The sequence below is a fragment of the Haemorhous mexicanus genome, chromosome 5 (genome assembly GCF_027477595.1).
Source record: "Haemorhous mexicanus isolate bHaeMex1 chromosome 5, bHaeMex1.pri, whole genome shotgun sequence".
In the NCBI taxonomy this organism is placed as follows: domain Eukaryota; kingdom Metazoa; phylum Chordata; class Aves; order Passeriformes; family Fringillidae; genus Haemorhous; species Haemorhous mexicanus.
In genome coordinates this window covers 46484531-46504396 of record NC_082345.1, presented here as the reverse complement: position 1 = coordinate 46504396, position 19866 = coordinate 46484531, and the positions used below count along the sequence as shown (strand labels likewise).

Here is a 19866-nt window from a genome sequence, read left to right as displayed (position 1 = left end):
CATGTACTGTCACTTATGAACACTCCTAAATAGGCATAGCAATACATAAAAATGTTTACAAGTGCCTTGAAAACAAAGATATTGCTTTCAAAGTTAAAATACAATTGCCATTCATATTATTTTCATCACTATTAGCTCTTGAGGAGAGTTGCCTCTTCTTGACCACTACAAAAGTCTTTTAGAAAAGGATATCAGTATATTAAAATGTATGTTTTATTCCAGAACAAGTAACTTTACCTTCTTTAATTGTCCATATAGCATCTTGGTGAACTCGAAGTCAAATTACCAAGTGAGGTTGTAAATCCTGTCTGTTGCATTACTTAAGCAGAATGGAAATGCTACTTTTGGATTTAAGTAAAATATATCTGTGAAAATAAATTGTATAAATCTAGAAACAGTGACATCTCACTGAAATTTTGCAAAACTTGCTTACACTGATGTGTTAAGAAAGTGGTTGTATAACTGATAGAGTGAAAAGTCAAGCAGCTCAATTATCTTTTTAGAGATACCTTAAAGATTTTTATTTTTCTTCATGAAGGTTTTGCAAAGTCACGGATTTGGAAAATGTTGTAATTCTATTTGTATAAAGGAAAAAGATAAAAAAGCATAAAACATTTTCTGCTTCCAGAAGCTTTACATAATCCTGAAGTCTTTGCCAACTATTATTTTAGCACCTTCAAAAGAGACATGGACTTCAAAATCAGATTCACATTGCATTTCTAATTGAAATCGACCCGGATGGGTTCAGTTCTATGTCAAGACTCAGATTCTAGCAGAAAAGTTATTATGAAAGCAATGGGAAATCTTTCACAGATAATGATGAATTTTGTCCCTAATGCAGGTTCTTTGTAACCACGTTGAGCAAATATGTATATCTTATGTTTGTGTTCTTGTTTTCACAGTGCATACATTATAACAGACTTCATGGGCATCAGGAATGAAAATTTTATGAAGGTAGCTGCAGTTGGGACTTGGATGGGAGATTTTGTCACAGCATGGATGGTAAGAAATGTAATTTCATTTTAAAAGGGAAGGAATATGTTTGTTGCTTTCAAGAGAAAGAGGAGAGGAGAGAAAACTCATTTTTTCTAACTCAAGTGTTTCAACCCAGAAAAGTAAAGAGTTAACAAATGCATAATGGTAGGTACTCAATTGACAGTCCAGAGGAGTTTCAGTTAAAATGTATCAGGGGGATTTTATTTTTTAATGTGAGTGGGAATTTTGCCATTGGCTTCTACATGGTGGCCATCCTTTGCTATGAAGTAGCATCACAACTTGCTATCCCGTGAAACAGTGAGTAACAGCTAAAGATAAATAATTTTAATGAAAAGAATTAGAAGAAAAACTAAACTCTAAGATGAGATAGAGAAAAATGGAATGAGAGAAGAAGCACAAGCCAGCTACATGCCAGGATTTGAAGGTAGTCTGATCTGACTGATTAGTTTTGATCTTATTTAGGACTTAGAAAAATAAAATTTTCACTTGGATTATACTTCTTACAGAGGCATCTTCTATGTGCAAGCCAAAGATCAGCTTAGTAAAAGAGAACCAGAAAACAACAGCTAATTTTTGGGAACAAAATAAAGCATCTGCACATTTTAATTGTTCAGAAAAAGGATTTCTTAAACACAAAGTGATAAAAAGTGAATTTAATTGTTTTTCAATATTAGATTTTTAAGATTTACATAGATAAGATTTTTAGCAATTGGATTTTAGCAATGTCTTCAACCCTCCATATTTGGAACATACTGTACAACAGACAGAAGGGGAAAAAAAAAATCAAGGATTTTTTCAGGATGTTGTTCAGCATGTGTCTGTGGTTTGTCCAGGACAAACTGTACTGTGAATTGGTGGCCATGAAAAGCAGTAAGGACATCACAGAATTGGTGCCTTGACTAATGTTGACAATTAATGTGGACTTCTTCTGAATTGGTAATACAATTCAGGGTACTTCTGAATACCTTTAGCTTGCTTTTTTCCCACACCTTTATTCCACTATCAAAGAAGACATGGTGCTTAAACTGAACTGAGAGAGATCATGTATATCCTACACATGTGACTTTAGGCTCCAGTGATAGATTAAAGAGAAGCTGTTCTACATTAGGTAATGTAGGGTTTTTTCAGTCCTTCTTTTCTAGTTTCCATTTAAAAAACCTCCTGTTTTGTGCAACACTGTATAAAGCATGGAAATTGTTGATTCAAAAGGCACAATCTTGATCATTTTCTGGGTTCTCAAAGCCCTCTCAGGTCTCTTCAACAGCGGAGTCACAATTGGATTGTGCCACAGCAGATTCCTGTGGCAGATGGAGTTATCACCCAAGAATGGGAGAGAGACTAGGAGAAACTACAGAGGTGGTTTGATTAGAGGAGACTGTTTAAATTAGTCTGGTTCTATTAGCTTTCAGGAAGAGTAGGAAACACGGGATTGGAGGGTCAATGTGTTTTAGGACATGCTTTGATTGCATGAGGAGATTTAAAAGGTGTAGTGATTCATGTTTAGGTCTTCAGGGCAAAAGAGAATAGTGATATTGCTTCTGCAACACAAATCTCTAGGCAAAGTATATCAACCAGGCAATGGAAATGACAGTGTTCAAGGGCAGCCAGGCCTGGGAGCATCGAACAAAACTTCTACAATTTCAAGGTCTCTACCTCAATTAGTAAAAGATGAGATTGGGTGTGAATGTTGGTGCATGGACATGTGCATTGGCACAGATCATCTCCCATGGCGTCTAATTTAAGCAATCCATCTTATTCCATATGAACAGAAATTGCTGTGTTATTTATATTTGAATTTACTTGACCTTCTGCCTATAAAGCCCAGCATCGAATGGATGTCAAAGTAATATGAGTCTTTCTGTGGTATTATATTTTATGAAGTTTCCTCATCCTGTTTTGAAACAGGAAAGAGAACATGAACCTGTAAAGGAAGTTTTGCACATCTTACCATACACAGCAGTGTTTATATTTTCTAATGTTAAGAAGTTTTTTTAAAGAAATCATCCATCCATAGACTCTGAAGTAGAAGATAAATACAGAGATTTAGCCTTCACTTCACTGTGTTTGAACCATATTGGAGTTAGGATCTTATTCCTTATTTCATTGGAAACTTTGGGAATAAGCAGAAGTAAAACAGATGAGATTCCATTTTAAAAATGAGTAATCAATACACAATACTGTTACCCCAGGACATAGAGGAGTGGCTTATTAAATCAGGAAAGTGATTGAAATGGGAAAATATATTTTGGATCAGTGTTTGTTTTGGAATGAAAAGGCAGAAGTAAGACTTTCTCCTCAACACTTCCTGGCTGACTGACTAGTTTTGTGACAGGATCTGACACAATTTGTAATTAAATCAGCAATATTATTCCCATTGTGTGTAATGAGAATGGGGCCATGCTGTGGGTGCACAGAACCTTTGTACCTCTGGACAGGAGTGTCTGCTACTAATAAACATCTTTGCTGAAATCTGTAGTAAGTGTTAGATATTCTGAAGTCTGTGAAGAAGGGAAATGGGTTCAGTACACTGACTGTCTGTCTGCACTTTTTGCCCTTTGAAGCCATGGAAGTAAATCTTGCAGTCTTGTACCTGCTTTGACATGCCCTCCTGCTCCCATAAAAAGTGCATCGTCCTCATGGATAATGCTTTTGAGGCAGACACCACAGATTTTTGCACAGTAGGACACCTTGGAAGAAAGGCTGGATTCCACCCAGACAAACCTATAAACTAGCAATTACAGCTGCCTTCTGGGAGAGTGCAAGCAGGCTGAGCCAGGAGCTGATTTGAGGGCAGAATCTCTGATGATTAGAGTGGCCTCTCTGTGAAGACAAGCAACCTGCTGCTGCTGTGTTTTTGTGAGGGACACAGTCCTGAGCATGTGGGGTAAGGCATGCTCAGAGGATAGCTGCAGAAGTGAGTGGGTGGCACTGAAAAGTGACACAGAGAGCAGAGTAGTGTTGGCTTTCAGACTGTCTGAAAGGGAACTGCTGTTCCCTTTTGGTGGTGGCTTTTGGGACTCTACAACATTGGCCCTGAGCTGTGAAGTATACTCGTACCACATGGCGAGCTCTGCTTAGCACCTGCCATTACCATTTGCATTAGAGACATATTGCTGCCTACAAATCCTACATACACGTGAAAGAGGCTAAACAGTAGAAGTTTAGAAGTTGTACCTTTCTTAGACATTGCTTGCTAGGATTATCAGAAGCTGAAGCAGTTGTCTAAAGCCAGTGTCTGGTACTGATCTCTATGAATATACCAGGCTGATCCTCCTGACAAGGGATCCTATTCCTATTTACCTTCTTTCTGAATGGCAATTTAGTTGAGATTCTCTTTTCCCATGTTAATTGCTAGGGAGAACTGGGAACATTTGAGAAATCACTGAGCAGCAGAGACTCTGTGTGTGCTTCTGTTATCAGAAACAATTATAAACTCTAGGGATGATTTAGTATATTATTCATCAAACTAGTGTTTACTGCAGATGTATCAGCACATTCTTTTTAAAAAGAGAAGCTAGGAATTTTCTCATCACTGTGCTTTAGCAGAGCACTTGACACAATGAATGTGAACTGAATCATTGCAGCAATTCCTGACTGTTCTTTTTGACACCTTTGCTTGACTTCAGTTTGACTTCTCCCTTGTGTGGGATGATGCAGATTTCTGGGACTGTTTCTCTTTCATCATCTTAGCAGATGAATTAGTAGGAAGTTAGGAAGTGGTACTTCCAGCATAGTCTGGATGGCAGAGTGAGAGATCACTATTGTTTTGCTAATCCAGTGCTGATCAAGACACATCATATCCACATGGATGGATGGATGGATATGGAGTTAGAGAGCTTTGGCCTAAAACTTCTTGTCAGGACACAGTTTTGGGATTTCAAAAGGTTAGTACTGAGTAGTGAATCTACACCTCTCTTACCTCATTAGTGGAACTGGATAATGACTCCTATATACACAAGTTGCCTGGGCTTCTGTGAAGTCTTTTAGGGAAAAGAGTCACTTCATTGGGTGACAGTCTGAAATATAACTTTTGGTGGACTGCTCCTCCCCTTGATAAAGATTATCTGATCTTATGCAAGAAGGATTTTCTGTTCTCTGGGATTTTCAGCATTATCTGTAAAAGCTCCAGTTTTTCAGCCTTATAATTCCAGGGGGACACCTCACACCATTTTGTGTTCTGGCTTTGCAAGTTGTGAAAGAAATAGATTTTGTCCATGTTTTTTGTTTTTGTTTTTTTTTTTTCTCTATTCACATTCCTCTGTTAAACCTTTTGTCTTCATCCTCTGGTGAAGAAACTTTCTGTATTTTTGCATTTTATGTGATTAGCATGTCTTACCTGGGCAGTCCCACTGTAACCAGTAGAGGGGCCTGTGGCTGGTTTGTAAAGAACACTCTAAAGGGCTGAAACCTTCCTTGGGATTCTTAATGCTATGAACATCAATATTTGACAGGTTTAAGTTCATGGTTACTGCCATACAAGGACACAGTAGATCTGTAGAGTCCTAAGCCAGGATGTTTTTCTGTCACATGCACCATATTAGATCTCAGGATACAACTGTAAAAAAGCCCAGTTCCTCCACCTGGTCAGACCAAAAATCCACCCAGACTAGTGTCCTGCCTCAAACAGTGACCATAAGCAGAAGTCAACCAGGAGAGTAAGAACAAGCCAGTAGCATGTGGCAGAGTCCTCTAATGCTCTCCTGAAATGCGTGCAATTTTGTGTATATAATGACTCTTGATCTTAGAATTGTTTTGCTCTTTTTTGCAAAACTTTGCATTCAACTATGAAGAATTTCATCTGCCAATTTATTGCCTAGGCGACTTTCTTCCATAAGCACCTTTCCTAATTCTTCACATCCAGCAAGCCATCATCCTTTTCACTGTGCAAAATTTAATATCATTATAAAGCTTTTTCACCTCACTGCTCATCCATTTTCCCAGGTTGCTTAGGAATATGACAAATAACTGCATCCCCTGCAAAAATCCCTGTGGAACTCTGGTAATGACCTCCCTCCATTGCTAGAGCTGTCTGGCTAACCTACTTACCTTCTGTTCCCTGTCTTTTAATCAGTTATTTATCAACATAAAGACCTTCCCTAAAGCTCTGAGTGTTGAGTTTCCATAGAAGCCTGTGACGAGGAATTTTTCAAAAGGCTACTAGAAAATTCAGCTTTGCCTAATTCAAACACATCTCCTTTATCCATGAGTTCTGTTGACCTCACTCAGTAATTATGTTCTGAAATATCTCCATTCCCGTTGTTTACAGAGCCAGCCACTTAGCTCCTTCTGCAGCCTCAGATATTCCCTCTGCCATTAAATAGGTATTCTAGCAATGTTGGCTGGCCCTGAAAATGCTGTTTGCAGGAAAGACAAAGTCACAGCTCAGGAGCTGTGAATGTGTGAAAGAGTATGGAGCCATCTTCATCTGCCTTATCAGTGAAAGACAGTGAGCTTATTTCCTCATGTTCATCTTACCTCATCATTACTTTTCTCTGTCCTTTTTCCTCAACACCTCTTTGTCTTGTGGCCTGGGCAGTATTTTGCAGGTGAAAAAAAAATTAGGCTGTGAGTATTTTGTTTTTTGTGTTCTTGCATATAAAAGAATGCTCAGCAGAGCCTGAACACGGCTGTTGCTGTTATGTTGAAGACAGGAATGTCACTGCTTGTGGTGAGATCTATGTTCTGATTATCAGCCTGGATTCCATGTTCAGAGAACATCAACTGTAGATCCATAACCACTCTTTCCTGAAATCCTATGTAGTCTATGGATTTCTTTGGCTGAACAGGGAGGCTCTTAAGAAGTTTTTGATATTTTCATGATTGGATGGAATTGTTGAATCATAATTTTGAGCACAGTGACATGTGTCTGCTAAAGTAATTTTCTGAATCTGAGCCCCTCTTGGTAGTCTTGCTGAGAAACGCCCTTTTTTAAAAAAAATTCACTGCTGTACAGATAGTGGACACAATCTAATTGCTGTATTTTAGGACAGAAGTACTCAACTGCCCCAAATATATTGTCACTTGGACCTTCATTTTGAGTTTGTAAATGATGTATGGTGATTTTTTTATAAAATACAAGCATAATGATCTAATACACAGTGCAGTGTAGGGTGAAGTAACGAAGTCCATGCATTACATGTTAGTAAACCCATCACTTGGTGTTATTGTCTGGTAGATACCTGGTACCTTTAGAATACTCTCTGTGTACTTTCTTCTTTACTAATTTTTTGTGATAAGAATAGATGTTTACTTATTGCCATTAAAACATTTTTAATGGCTTGCAATCTCTTGGCAAGAGTTTTAAAAGTATTTGGAGATATTTGCTTTTGACTGTTGCCTCTGTGATCATGACAAACAACATTTATTTGTAGAGTAGGATAGCAAGCTATTCAATGATTTCAAAGTGCTTTCCTTGGGTCCATTAAGAGAGAATATTATTCCTGTCCTCTTTTGCTGAGATGTAACTATCTATGTAAACATCCTAGAGTAATGAAGAGTTCATTACCACTCTGAAGAAACTAGATTAATTCACCTCTTCATTTTATTTAATCTCAAAATGCATATGTGTTGCTAGGGTATGTTCACACAATGTGAGCAACATTGATGCTGGAAATACTGTCATATTGATGAAAATAGCAGACACACTAAATTATTGCAGTGAAAATATATAGAAAATAAAATAATAATGTGACTAAAAAATGAAGGTTACTTTAGTACAGGGAAGGACACCAGTATAAAGTCTATGTTGAAAGAAAACATAGCATCATCATTAAAAATATTAAAGTTTCCAGGATTTTGTATTTTACTTTTAGACTAAAGTAATGGCCAAAAATGTTAACTTTTAAGCTTACATTATTCTTGGAAAGTAATTCTTCTATCCAGAAAATTCTGTTTTGCAAAGAATAGTGCCTAGGTTTATTTGCAAGCAGTGAAGAATCCATTTTGATGCACATTACAAGGCAGTTTGAAGAGTCAGGAGTCTTGAATGACTGGCACCTTTTTTAACTCATGCCTCTGTCAAGGTTTGGGCATGACAATTTAGATTATGATCAGTGTCAATCTTCTTGATTGTTTCTATTCCACTGGGGTATCAAATGACAAAATAAAACTGTAATTGAATTTGCAGCAGCCTCTGAAGTGCCGTACAGCTAACAACTCTGCTGCTCTCGGGTAGCGGAAATGAAATTGAACTATGAGACATGAACTGGAAGGAGCAAAATGGATGACACTGCTCCTAAACTCACTTGCCAGGGTTGCACAGAAATGTGACTAATAGCATTATTAGTGGCAATATTTTCTTTCCATTCAGAGAAGCATACAAAAGCTAGTTGCCCCTTTTGTTCACGTGTCTATCTTGTTTTGGTTTTCTTTTCTTTTCTTGAGGGTCAGTCTAGTTGCAGAAACATTCTGTAGCTAGTGGTTCTATCTCCAGGTGATAACCACAAGTAAATTCATCAGCACAATGGCAGTCCAAATATATCCAGTCATATGAGAGCTGCTAATTTTGTTTTTTTCCACTTTCTGGGGCATGAATGTGCTCATATCCTGCTCTGCTTCCTGACTGACGCTTAGTTATATAAGGTGGAGTGTGCCTGGTGTCATCTGAGTTCATCCAATCATCCCATCAAGTCAGATTGCACTATTATTTATTCATTGATTGATGGTATTGCCATCTGTTCATCTGCTCTAGATTATAATTATCTGCCTTTTCAAGCTTGATCTTTTTTTGTATTCCCCTGTTACTTTGTCATTTCAGTCCTGACCAGGCATTGCCAGAGGTGTTACTTCATCCCTGTCTATTTCCCAGCCAGTGAGTTCCTTCAGCTCATTGTTACAGCAGTTACCTTTGTTGATAACCATTTTCTGGGCTCTAAAACATGTGCTTAGTATATCTAGTAAAAGCCTCAGGATTTTTTTTTGAAGAAGGCCACAGCCAGCGGTACCTCAGAGCTCAAGAGCAAGAAATGCAAACCCCAAAGTCAGGCCCCAACATATCTCTCTCCTAGTGTACTCCAAAGCAGCTACTGACATCTTCCAATTACAAGCAAGTAGAAGGAGTAGTAGGAGTTCTTTCAAATAGGTGTGACATTTTCCCAATTATCCTTTTTTAAATTTCAATGCTTATGAACTCATACACAGCTTTCTGTGACCTTGTGCACTTTTCTTGCAGTCTGAATCTCATCTAAAAATACAGGAAGGGTCATATCAAATATTAGAAGAGAAATTCTGTTCTCCAAATATCGTAGAAGTCAAAAGACAAGCTGTAAGGAGAAGATATGTTTTCTGCAACTGAAATCTTGTCTGATTTATTTGTGTTGTACCTTCAAGCAGCCATACCGCTATAAATGAGCCTGGGGGTCCTCTATTTTCTCTTCCTTGTTGTCATACTCTTCTTTGCTCTTTTTCATGTGGAATGGTATTTGTTTCTTGATGATATTTATGCAGCACGTCTTGATATATCCTGGGTATATGTATTTATAAACTGAAGTCAGAGCAGCATATAAATTAAAGTAACTATGCAGCAATTCTGCATTCTGACATGATGTACTCCTTAGAAATGGTGTGAATGAGTGGGTGTCAGAAGTGCTGGAGAAGTGGGACTCTAGAAATAACATGTTCTCACTGAAGATCTTTGAATACAGATGGCAAATGTGTAAACTGTTGGAGTCTCTAAGATGGACACTTCCTCTCTGGAACAGTCTGGTTCTGGATGAGATTTCAGCACAAACCTTTTTCACTGATTGGGGGAAGAAAATAATTTTCTTTCTGAAACTGAAATTGAAACAATTGCCTACTCTAAGATGTGTAATCAGGAGCTGTATGATAAAATTGTGAAAGATGGTTTAAAAAGTATTATGGAAGGAGTATTGGACCAACCATGCACATTCAGCTGAAGATCTTTACTGGAATAAATATATGGTGAAATAAGACCTTCTGTATCCACAGGGAGAGATTAGCAGCAGATGGCAGTGGTACACAGCAATACATTTCATGAATCCTGAATTCCTTCAGAATCTGTGGGATGAACTATTAGACACTGTACACAGTGTAGAAGGGAAAAAAGAAAAGACGTATGTTTTATTATGAAAAAATATATCACAGCACTCTTGCCTAAAATGATGTTGAGAATGTTGTACATTATCAGCTCGTCTCTACAAGGAAGAGCAGGATTAAAACTGGTAAATTAAGAAAGACACTATTGCTGGTCTTATATTGCATAATTTTGGTGGGTGGGTGTTCAGCTGAGAAACTTTATCTCTGATGCTGTTTTGTAGAGAAAATGTATTTAGAATATGTCCAGAAAGTAATGGCCTAATCAATCAAGTTACCAGAATATTACTCGTTTTGTGTTGCATTATACCTAAAAATGAAAGATTATTGTCACAACAGCTACAGTACCTTAAATTGTATTCCCTGTTATCATAGGTCAACTCAACCCACAGTATAGCAGAGCAATTAAACAAGTGCTTGAGCAAATACAGCACAGAATTAAGTTTCATGTGCAGTACTGCATAATATATGAATTGTAATATAAGAAGTCTTCTCTTAACAACTCTGCTATGAGCCCTAAATTGAATTGATCAAGGAAACCTGAACTGTCAGTGAAATCGCTAGCTCTGTCTTGCATGTATGGAGAAATCTTAAAAACTGTCAAACTAAGGCTTATGATACTCTAGCCAGAAGGTATTTTTTTTGATATCCATACTTGTGATCGTGCTCAAGAAAGAATGAAAATTCAGTATGTTCAAACCCAGTTTTTATGGAAATAATCAGATAGGTTGGCTTCCAGAAGCTCTTTGATTTTGGAAAAACCCAAATTTAGGTTTTTGGTAAAAAAAAAAAAAAACTTGGTCAAAACCCAAATCTAACTTTGGTGGAATTCTGCTGATTGTATCAGACTTAAAATATACAATTTCTTCTTAAAAACTAAATTTTTTCGTTTTTAGAGATATTAAAAAGTTTCAATGGATATGAATTGAAACTCATTATAAAACTTCATTTAATAGAAAGCACTCAGTAAGATGACTCTAATCTCTTCTTGGTCTCTTCTTATTTTTATTTTACATTACTTAAAGTGGGAACTTGAAGTACTTTTTTTAATGGATAGAGAGATTGTCGAGTTTCACTTAAACTTTTCTAAGTACTTTTAAAACCTCCATTAAAAAGCTATTTTTGTAATTTCTTACAGTACTACACTTCTCCAAATCACAAAAGAAATCATTGCCTCCTACACTGGCAATGAAATAAAAAGGGTTTGCATTTTGCAGACACTAGGGATTGATCTTTATAGCAACTCATGGAGATATGTATGCTAATATCCCCCTGTTTTACAATAGAGAGCTGAAACAAAGGAAAAGGGACAAGAAAAAAGGGAATTGGTGATGGAGCTGAGACAAAACCCTGCCCTCAGTTTTGTATTCATCCCATCCCTGATCTCCTCAAATCTTTAAGGGAAATTATTCTCTCTATCCCCACTGATGGCAGCATTCTAAGAGGTATCTGCCTCTGCAAAGATGCTGAATAATTTCTTCAATGGAAAATTGCAATGGAATGTATGTGCACTGGAGATATTTCCAAGTGGTGAATGCCTCTGGACTGAGCTCCCCTTTTCCCTGGCTTCAGTTGTGTCTGAACCCAGAGTACATATTTTTTTCTATGATGGCTTGTTCTGGGCTCATTTCTGGCCTGTCTTCTCTTCTGCTTTGTATTTCTGGTATAACTTGTATATAGCTTGTATAACTGTACCAAAGGGATGAAGCTCCTACTAAGGTGTGGTTGCAGAGAATCAAGGCACGTACTCCCTTTCTCTTAACCTGAAGAGGTTCTTTCTTAAATTTTTTTGGCTCATCACGTGACGACACAAAATTAGTTTTACCGCCCAACGTCCTAATTTTATTGAAAAGAAACAATTTAAGTAGAGTTGTTAGACAAGAAAAGGTACTTCATAATGGACAGAGCCCTGTCAGGAGCATTATCAGAATGAGGACAAATCATTTAGGTGTGATTGCATTGGTGTAGCACTCACAAAGGTCCAGCACTAGTGCCAGGCACAGCTCAAGTTGCAGCACTTCAGTGTTGTATTAGGCAGGACCATAATTTTCTGAATGCAGACATATTTTGCATGCACTTCCTTTTATATCTCATAGACCTCCAGAATATCCATGGCAGATGAAGAACAGGCTTTGTACCTGTAGGGCTTTACACTGTGCTTTACTTGGGTCAACGCTTGTTCCAGAGAATGAAGGCAGGGTTTGTGTGACCAAGCAGCAGTTTGGTCTCAGAATTGGTAAGATTTACATTTAGACAGCTACAGATTTTGATATTTTATTCTGAGCTGATTTTCTGGGTTGTGTTAGTAATTGATGAAGAGAAAAAGGCCTGCTAAGTCATTGGACTATAGTTGACATCTAAAATGATGCAAATAAATCACATTGTAAAACCACTTATTTCTGTCCACTGGTAATAAAGAAATTATAAGGCAACTCAGAGTTAGATATTTACATTCAAGATATTAAGGTTTTGTGTCCTGGGAAAACCCAGGATACTTATAGGGGGTATAGAAATGCCAGAAGTTGTCCCACAAACCAGCAGAGTTGAAACATGTAATGGTTTACTGTTAAACATCCCTTGGGAATTAGGGAAGGTAAAGGAATACTTCCAGTGTATCAAGGATTTCCTGATGAAACTTAAAAGAACTTCACATGAAGTCAGAGGTTCATGCAGCAGTGAGTAAATTAAACCATAACATAAATAAACCAGCAGGAATCCACATGCAACAGCAGTGTGAAATCAAGGATTGTATGGACAGTAATGAGAACAAGCATGTGAGTGTATCCTCCAGAACTTTAAATTTTGCCTTGAAGTTAGGAAAACTGCTAAGAAGAAATGTTATTTAAGTTATCTGAATTTCAAGCCATGTTTCAAAGGCTATCAGGCACTAATAGATGAAATAATTGGTGCGTGTGCGTGTTCCTGAAAGGCAGCCTTTCTTGTGTTCTGCTGTTACTGATACAAAACAGCCTTCATCTTTATAAGGCAATTGAAGCAAACATTTATGACTAAGCTGATCTGTGGCCACAGAAAGCTTTGGCTCATTGATTTGCCCTGGATTTCCTGTCCTGTGGTGATTTCCATGTACATTCTCATTGGTGTGACCAAAGGCAGACTGGGCCTGTGTCATCTGCAAAGTTCGCTTTGCTAACCGACCACTTTATTGCTTTAACCTATTTACAAAGTTTTCTCATGCTAGTTGGTAGATGAAGGACTGTTAAATCAGTTAGGCAGCATGAAGGGCCTGAATCAGCCACATGGTGCTCAAAGCCAGATACTTGGGAATGATTTCAGAACAGATGCCAACGCTGGCTGACTATTCCTCTGTGAGGTTGCTTCTCTGACTTCTTGTCTGGTCAACTCTACACCTTCTTTCTCCTTTAGAAATGCATAGAGATTTGGAGCTGAAAATATGATGTAGTGAGACCTCCAAGCCATTCTAGCATTACATGGTGTTGCCCTGTTGGGTTATTGAAGACTGTTTAGCACTCACTGGAATAAAACCTTGGACTGAAAAAATGAAACCTGAATTACTAAAAAGTATTACAAAAATCCAGTTATTTGACAAGAAGGGATAATAAGGAAGGTACTGAGAATTTAGCTGTAATGTGGAGTTTGTATTAAAAGCTCTGAAATCTAACCACTGAATGATGATGTCTCTAACTGTTGCCTCAGAAATCAGCTTTTTCCTCTTAAGTTTCTTTTTAAAACTCATTGCTTGTCATTCATTTCAAACTGTAGATGCTAAAAAAAGATTGTCTTTTTCTATTCTTATTTCTGTGTGTCAGTATTCTGGGATATTCTGAGTGGTACCCAAATATCTTCTTTTTCTGGTTCTGCATGTCTCTCTTCTTGCTCTCATCCTTTCTGTGCACCACGCAATATCTTAAACTCCTAGTATTTCTTTCTGTCTTTGTAATTTGTTCATTCTGAATCTCTTGCCCAGTATTTTTACACTGAACAGCCTCTCCATACACATTACACTTCAGTTCTTTCGCACAGAATTAAAATTCTAACCACTTAATTAATGATAACTTAATCAATCTATTAATTTATTGTGCTTCTGTCTTCTGTGTTTTATTTTTTGACATTTCTGTGTTGTAAAAAAAGGTACTGAATATTTTTCACTGGTTATGGGCAATGGAGTAAGTCCTGCACACCCCCACGCTTGCTGTTTTCCTGTTGCAATGATAAACATGGTGAGTAGTCTGTTTTGATGTTCAGTGGGGACTGTGTACAAGCCTACAGCTCTCCCTGGCACCCAGCACTGTCCTTGCTGTGCAGTCCTGATGTGTATTTTCTGATCTCGACATGCTCCTCTTCAGCCCAGGAGAGACCTCTCTGTCAAATGGGTCAATATTATGTAGAAGGTTGAATCCTTTTTACTGAGGTTTTAATCAGTGTCCCACCAGACTATACAAAAGAAACTAAAATTGGGAGATTTATAGGAATACAGCAGGGGCATGGCCACAGCAATCTGCTAGCCAGTTCTAATGGCTATACTTTAATAAAACAGTTAAAGGAAATTGCAGCAGACAGTGTAGGCTGAATTAACCCTGGCTGTAACTTTTATCTGTACACAGTTGCATGAGGTGGGCCTTGGTGAATGTGGTCCTTTCTCTTTGGTTAAACATCTTTACACCTGCTCTTAGTAATGAAGCACAGATGCTGATGACATATATTCATTTCAACATGATAATGCAGGGCCAACTTGTCAGAGAAAACTCAGATTGACATTAGAAATTTTGATTCATTTAATAAAATTAATTGCTAAATTCATAATGCATTTCAGAATAAGGTGTACAATTGCAGCCAATGATCAGTTCATTTTTGGAAGAGGAGTAGATTGAATAGCTTGTATTTAAATAAAAATAAATTCTAAGACTTAGTAGCAGCACAGGAAAATGTGCTCACTTTGCTGCATTAACCTGTGAACAGTTCATTGATGAACGTCACCAGGCAGCAAAACGTGTCAACATTACAGAAGGACTCAGTGTGCCACCCATGCAGCTATAGTGAACCTCTGTGCAAAGTGTCCTAACTATCAGCATTAGTACTAATAAAGTCAGAAAAAACATTTTGTTACTGATGATGTTAGAGCCAAGGTATTTTTAAAAGAAAAGTCTGATTCCACATGCACTTTTAAAGTCATTTAACTGCAACCTCATCAAAACTAGTTTGACAATGTGAGAATGATCATCCCACAACCCTTACAGCAGTATTTGTGTAAAAAGTAGTGTACAGATCAAGCCCACAGACCAGTCAATTTGAAGGAGCCCTTCAAAAGTTTAAGAGAGCTCCCACTCCTTGTGCTGTAGCACTAGTAGCTGCTGCTCCAGTTTCAGTTCACTTATAAACATTGAATCCAGGCCCCAGCATCATTGCATGAGGTCACTTGAGAGAAAAATTGAATTATTCATTGTGTTTTTAAAATTTTTTAACTTCAAGTGTTGAAGAGCTCACAGTCTATTCTATACAGGGTACTGAATGACTTCAGAGAGCTGTGTTGATTTTGTTCTTGGGGTTCTGCTGCTGTCCATACAGCATTGAGGCAGTGTTTTTGTAGTGTATGATGTCAGGAATGTAATCCCTTGAGTGAATGATATGCATTTGTATTCATGCCAGGTCATCTTATTACCCTAAGGTTTTTACTCAGTCCAGTTGCTTTCACCAGCTGACACATCTCTGAACTCTGTGCAGCACTTTTCTTCAGTAACACCCATATCTCAGTTAAGGATAAAGTCTCAGGACTGAAGTGTGACATCATCATAGTATGAAGAGTGTTAAAAGTTCAGTCTCATTCCTTCTGATCCTAATAACTGTTTATGACAGCCTGTGCTATTTTTCTTTCAGTTGCTGAAAACACTTGTTAAAGTGAGTTAAATTTTTTGAGACTGAATGTTCCTTTCCTTTTACAAAAATATTCAAGAGGATATTTTTCTGTCCATCTGAAGCACTGCACTGTTTAAAATACAGCACTTCTAAGTGGACTGCTTTGAATTTCCTGTCACTGTTGAGTTCCCCAAAGTAAAAGTAAAAGTACTTTATAGGAGAAGGAGAGAGAAGTGTCTTTACTGGTGGTAAGGACCATTGTCTTTCTAGAGAAAGAACCTAAATTTTAATTACCAGTAACTCTAATCCAGTGAGCAAGAAATTGGGAAGAATTACTTGAAACTCACTTTTCAGTAATTTCCATTGGCCTCAGTAGAGGATGTGTTTGAGACAGAGTAGGTAGGCAGTTTTCTATGCTTTTTTTCCTAGTCTAGGAACCACAATAAGAGCAGTTATTAAAGCATTACACCTCTCACTATGTTTGCCTATTTTGCATTTACATCTGGCAATGATTATACACTGAAGGCTGGTATCCAATCCATCCACCCATTTTGCAGTTTGGTGGGCAAGAAACTTGTGGAAGATCTGAGGATTTTGGCTGGTGAGATTTAGTAGTTTCTTTTTTTCTTAATGGTAGTGCTCTCACCAAGATTTAGCTTCTGCAAAGTTAGTTCTTCTGCATTGCTGAGCTTCTTCCCTTGGCTGACAGCTTCATTGTTCCAAGGGAACAGAGCTGTCAGAAAAGGTCATCACTGCAGAGGGGATGGAGGTCTCTCAAGTACCCAAGGCCAGTCCCACAGAGAGTTTTGAGGACCATGGAAGTAACCTCCACCTGGACTCTGAAATCGTGAGGGAGCTTGTGCAGAGACCAGTGTGCCAGAATGATGCATTCACAGTGGCTCGTGTTGCTAAGCAGACTAGCAGCTGCTTTTGTAGCAGTGGGAGTTCTTTTCACAGTATGTATTTTTCAGTCTTGGATACTATGAGATGCAGTAATCAATCTGGAGGTCATACGTTTGTGGATCCCTGCTGCCAAGTCTCTGGCAGATTGATTCTGAAGAGAATTATATTTTTCGGTGCTTCATTCAACAATAAGTTGATGTTTAGTAAGGTGGCAGATTTTCTTCATTTCTTTGTGGTCTTTGTTGGGAGTGAAGAGGAAGGAGTAGTAGTTTGACAGGATTTAGGAGTGGTTCTTGTATTCCATCTATCCCCTACATCTTCAGAATACTCAGTTTCCATGGGTACAGTGTGAGGCTTATGGGTTCCCCACTTTGCTCATATGATGGCAGCTGTTGACTAGATGATTAAGAATTTCCTGTTAAGAGCTGCAGTTCAAATTTATCTCTGTATCCATGTCTGTATAACTAAGGAACTACAGCCCGTCTGTAATCTGAATGTTCTCTGTGCTTCTCAGTGTTTTCTTTTTCTTTTAATTTGCTTGAAAATAACAACTAAGACGTATTTATATTAAAGTAATTGGTGCTTTAAGAAAAACCCATGAATATCCTTTTTCTAAATGAAAAAAAGAGGAGATTCAAAAGCATGTCTGACAGCTAGACTAACTGCTCTGTGGAAACAGTTTTCATGTCATACTCTTGAAATATTTTTACACAGAGCAGTTAAGAAGACCTTGAAGGATTATTCAAAATCATGTTTCTGAAGAGAATGTATTGCCTCACATAGATACTGAATAAAAGGAAGAAAACACACTACTGTCACCTCTGACATTACTGTAGGATTTTATGGATTTTCCTGCTCTGGCTTCTGTTAGTAACAATAGGAAAATCACTTAATTTCAAGTATTTGTGCACCTTACTGATTTTATAGGCAGCCTACCAACCCTTAATTCACCAGAAATGTTAAAATCTAGGTGAAAGAACTTTTTGTGAAGAATGCTGATTAGAAAGGGCATGAAAATTCAAGGTAATGAGTCTGTCTCCTGTGCTATGCTCAGCAAGGCAACTTGCTAACTTAATCATTTCACTGCAGCACCTATGTGCTACTAATGATTGCTGCCTGTGCTAATAACTAAAAGGTGTCACATGCAATGCATGTAGCATTTTCACTTTCATCTGGTAGTATGTTGCAAGTATATTTTGAAAAACAAGAACATGGGAGTAAGAAAACCTAGCCACAACACAGCCCTGTGTGTTAAATTAGTTATCCAAGTCACCCCATTGCATCTTGGAATGTCATGTTATAATTCTGCTGCATTTTCTTGCCTTGTCTACAAAGATAAAGCTTGGAGAAAATGAACTGCATCTACTGAGGAATTCAGTAATAAGCCCAAAAGAATAATAAAACTGTGTTTAAGTCAACAGCTTAAAGGAAACAGCTGTGCAAGAACAATGGCTTTTGAAACAGGGTGTATCTTGACAGAAGCTCAGATCCTGTATATTTCAGCCTTGTTCATTTGTCAACATAAAGGCAAGATAAAACCTTGTGGGATTAAGTAAACTCCATATCTAAAAATACAGTTTGACACTGCTTGTAGACACATGACAAGTCTACAAAGATAATATATTGGTAGTCTTTTCATCTAGAAAATAATATGTTTTTAAGGAGGGTGAATGCCTTTATTGAATTTAGATTCAAGCAGTGTAGTATTAGTACCTTCAAGTAATTTTAGCCAGATGTTGTATTTTTCTCCTTTTCAGACTTTACAAATACAGATGGTATGGAAATCATGCGTGAAATACTTCTAAATAGAACCTTTAATTAATATTTAGAAACTTTTTTGCAGTCGGCATGATTTCTAAAACTGTTTATCTCATTTTTTAAACTGTGACCCATGATTGGAATTTTATTTAGTTGATGAAGATTTTTTGTGATTTTAAGTTCTGTATTTCAAATGTACTTTTCAGCAACTTTGTAGCATACCTGTTCCTACATTGAGCATGCCATCCCCATTGATGCCAATTGTGCTAGATGCATTACGTATTGTTAATGAGGAGCAGTGACAGGAACCCAGAGTGTCAGATCTGTAATTTCTGTCAAACAAATCTGATGAAAGTACAATAAACATGACAGGAAAGTCTGACTGCCTTATGAAGGACAAGAGTGCAGGCAGAACAGTAAAGTCTAGGCTGAACTCTGTTCTCTTTTAGGTGGGTTTAGAATAAGGGTCCTTCTTGCCATACAGTCACATTAATGGACTTGCCATAATCAGTGCAATGGAGAGCAGAATTCAGCCCTTCCATCCTTTTTCATAGTAACTTTCCACTGATATTGGCAAGATGCAGTTTCTGAGTCAGACCTGCTGTTAACCTTCAAAATGAGCAGAAGGTATTTTGGGATCCCATGTGAATCACAAACTTCTCCATTTTCTTTTTGTTTGGAAAAGGCATTTCTATTGCCATGGGTAGAACAGCTGAGACTTTTCTTCCACATCAAACATCAAAATGTTAACTTTGCAAAGGGCAGTTCCAAAGAGATGTGTCATACTCTTCAGGCATGTGCAACATCCTGCATATTTCTGGGAAGATTCTCATGCTACTTCCCCCTTCAGTAGGTATCTGGATGGTAAGCCATACTTCTATTATCTGCTGTATTTGCATCATATTGTTACTAAAATCCCAACAAACAAAAGGAAATATGTTGGTTTTGGCCAGCCGTAGTTACACTTCATCAGTCCAGGTGTGTGAACCTCGCTGCTCTTAGAGGAATGAAGTTTGCACATTTATAACTGGAGCTGCAGGTGTAAAAAGATCACACTTTTTGCCTGGCAGATTGACAGCAAATTTGTGATGGTGGTGGCTTGAAAAGGGATCCAACAACATTGCTGTTTATCAATCAGAACACTGAGAGCTGAGTCAAAGCTTGAGGATATGTTGGAGCAGAAAAGTACAAATGTAGTTTGAAGCTTTTACTGTCTTCTAATGCCCAAGTCTGGGACTAGGGGTCTGGGCCAAGAAACACTGTTAGATTAGAAAATGATTTTAAATGAAAGTCACATTAGACTGTTTTTCACACAGAAACAAATAT

The 19866-nt window shown here is 37.7% G+C and overlaps 1 protein-coding gene across 7 annotated transcripts in view; it reads left to right on the top strand.

The window, feature by feature from the left end:
* TMEM117 (transmembrane protein 117) overlaps positions 1 to 19866 on the top strand; it is a 179474-nt gene that overhangs the window by 73099 nt on the left and 86509 nt on the right. For all 7 annotated transcript variants that reach the window (XM_059847049.1, XM_059847048.1, XM_059847047.1 and 4 more), the window contains one exon: positions 903 to 1002. In XM_059847049.1, the coding sequence (XP_059703032.1) occupies positions 903 to 1002 (100 nt within the window). The remainder of the gene's footprint in view (positions 1 to 902; positions 1003 to 19866) is intronic.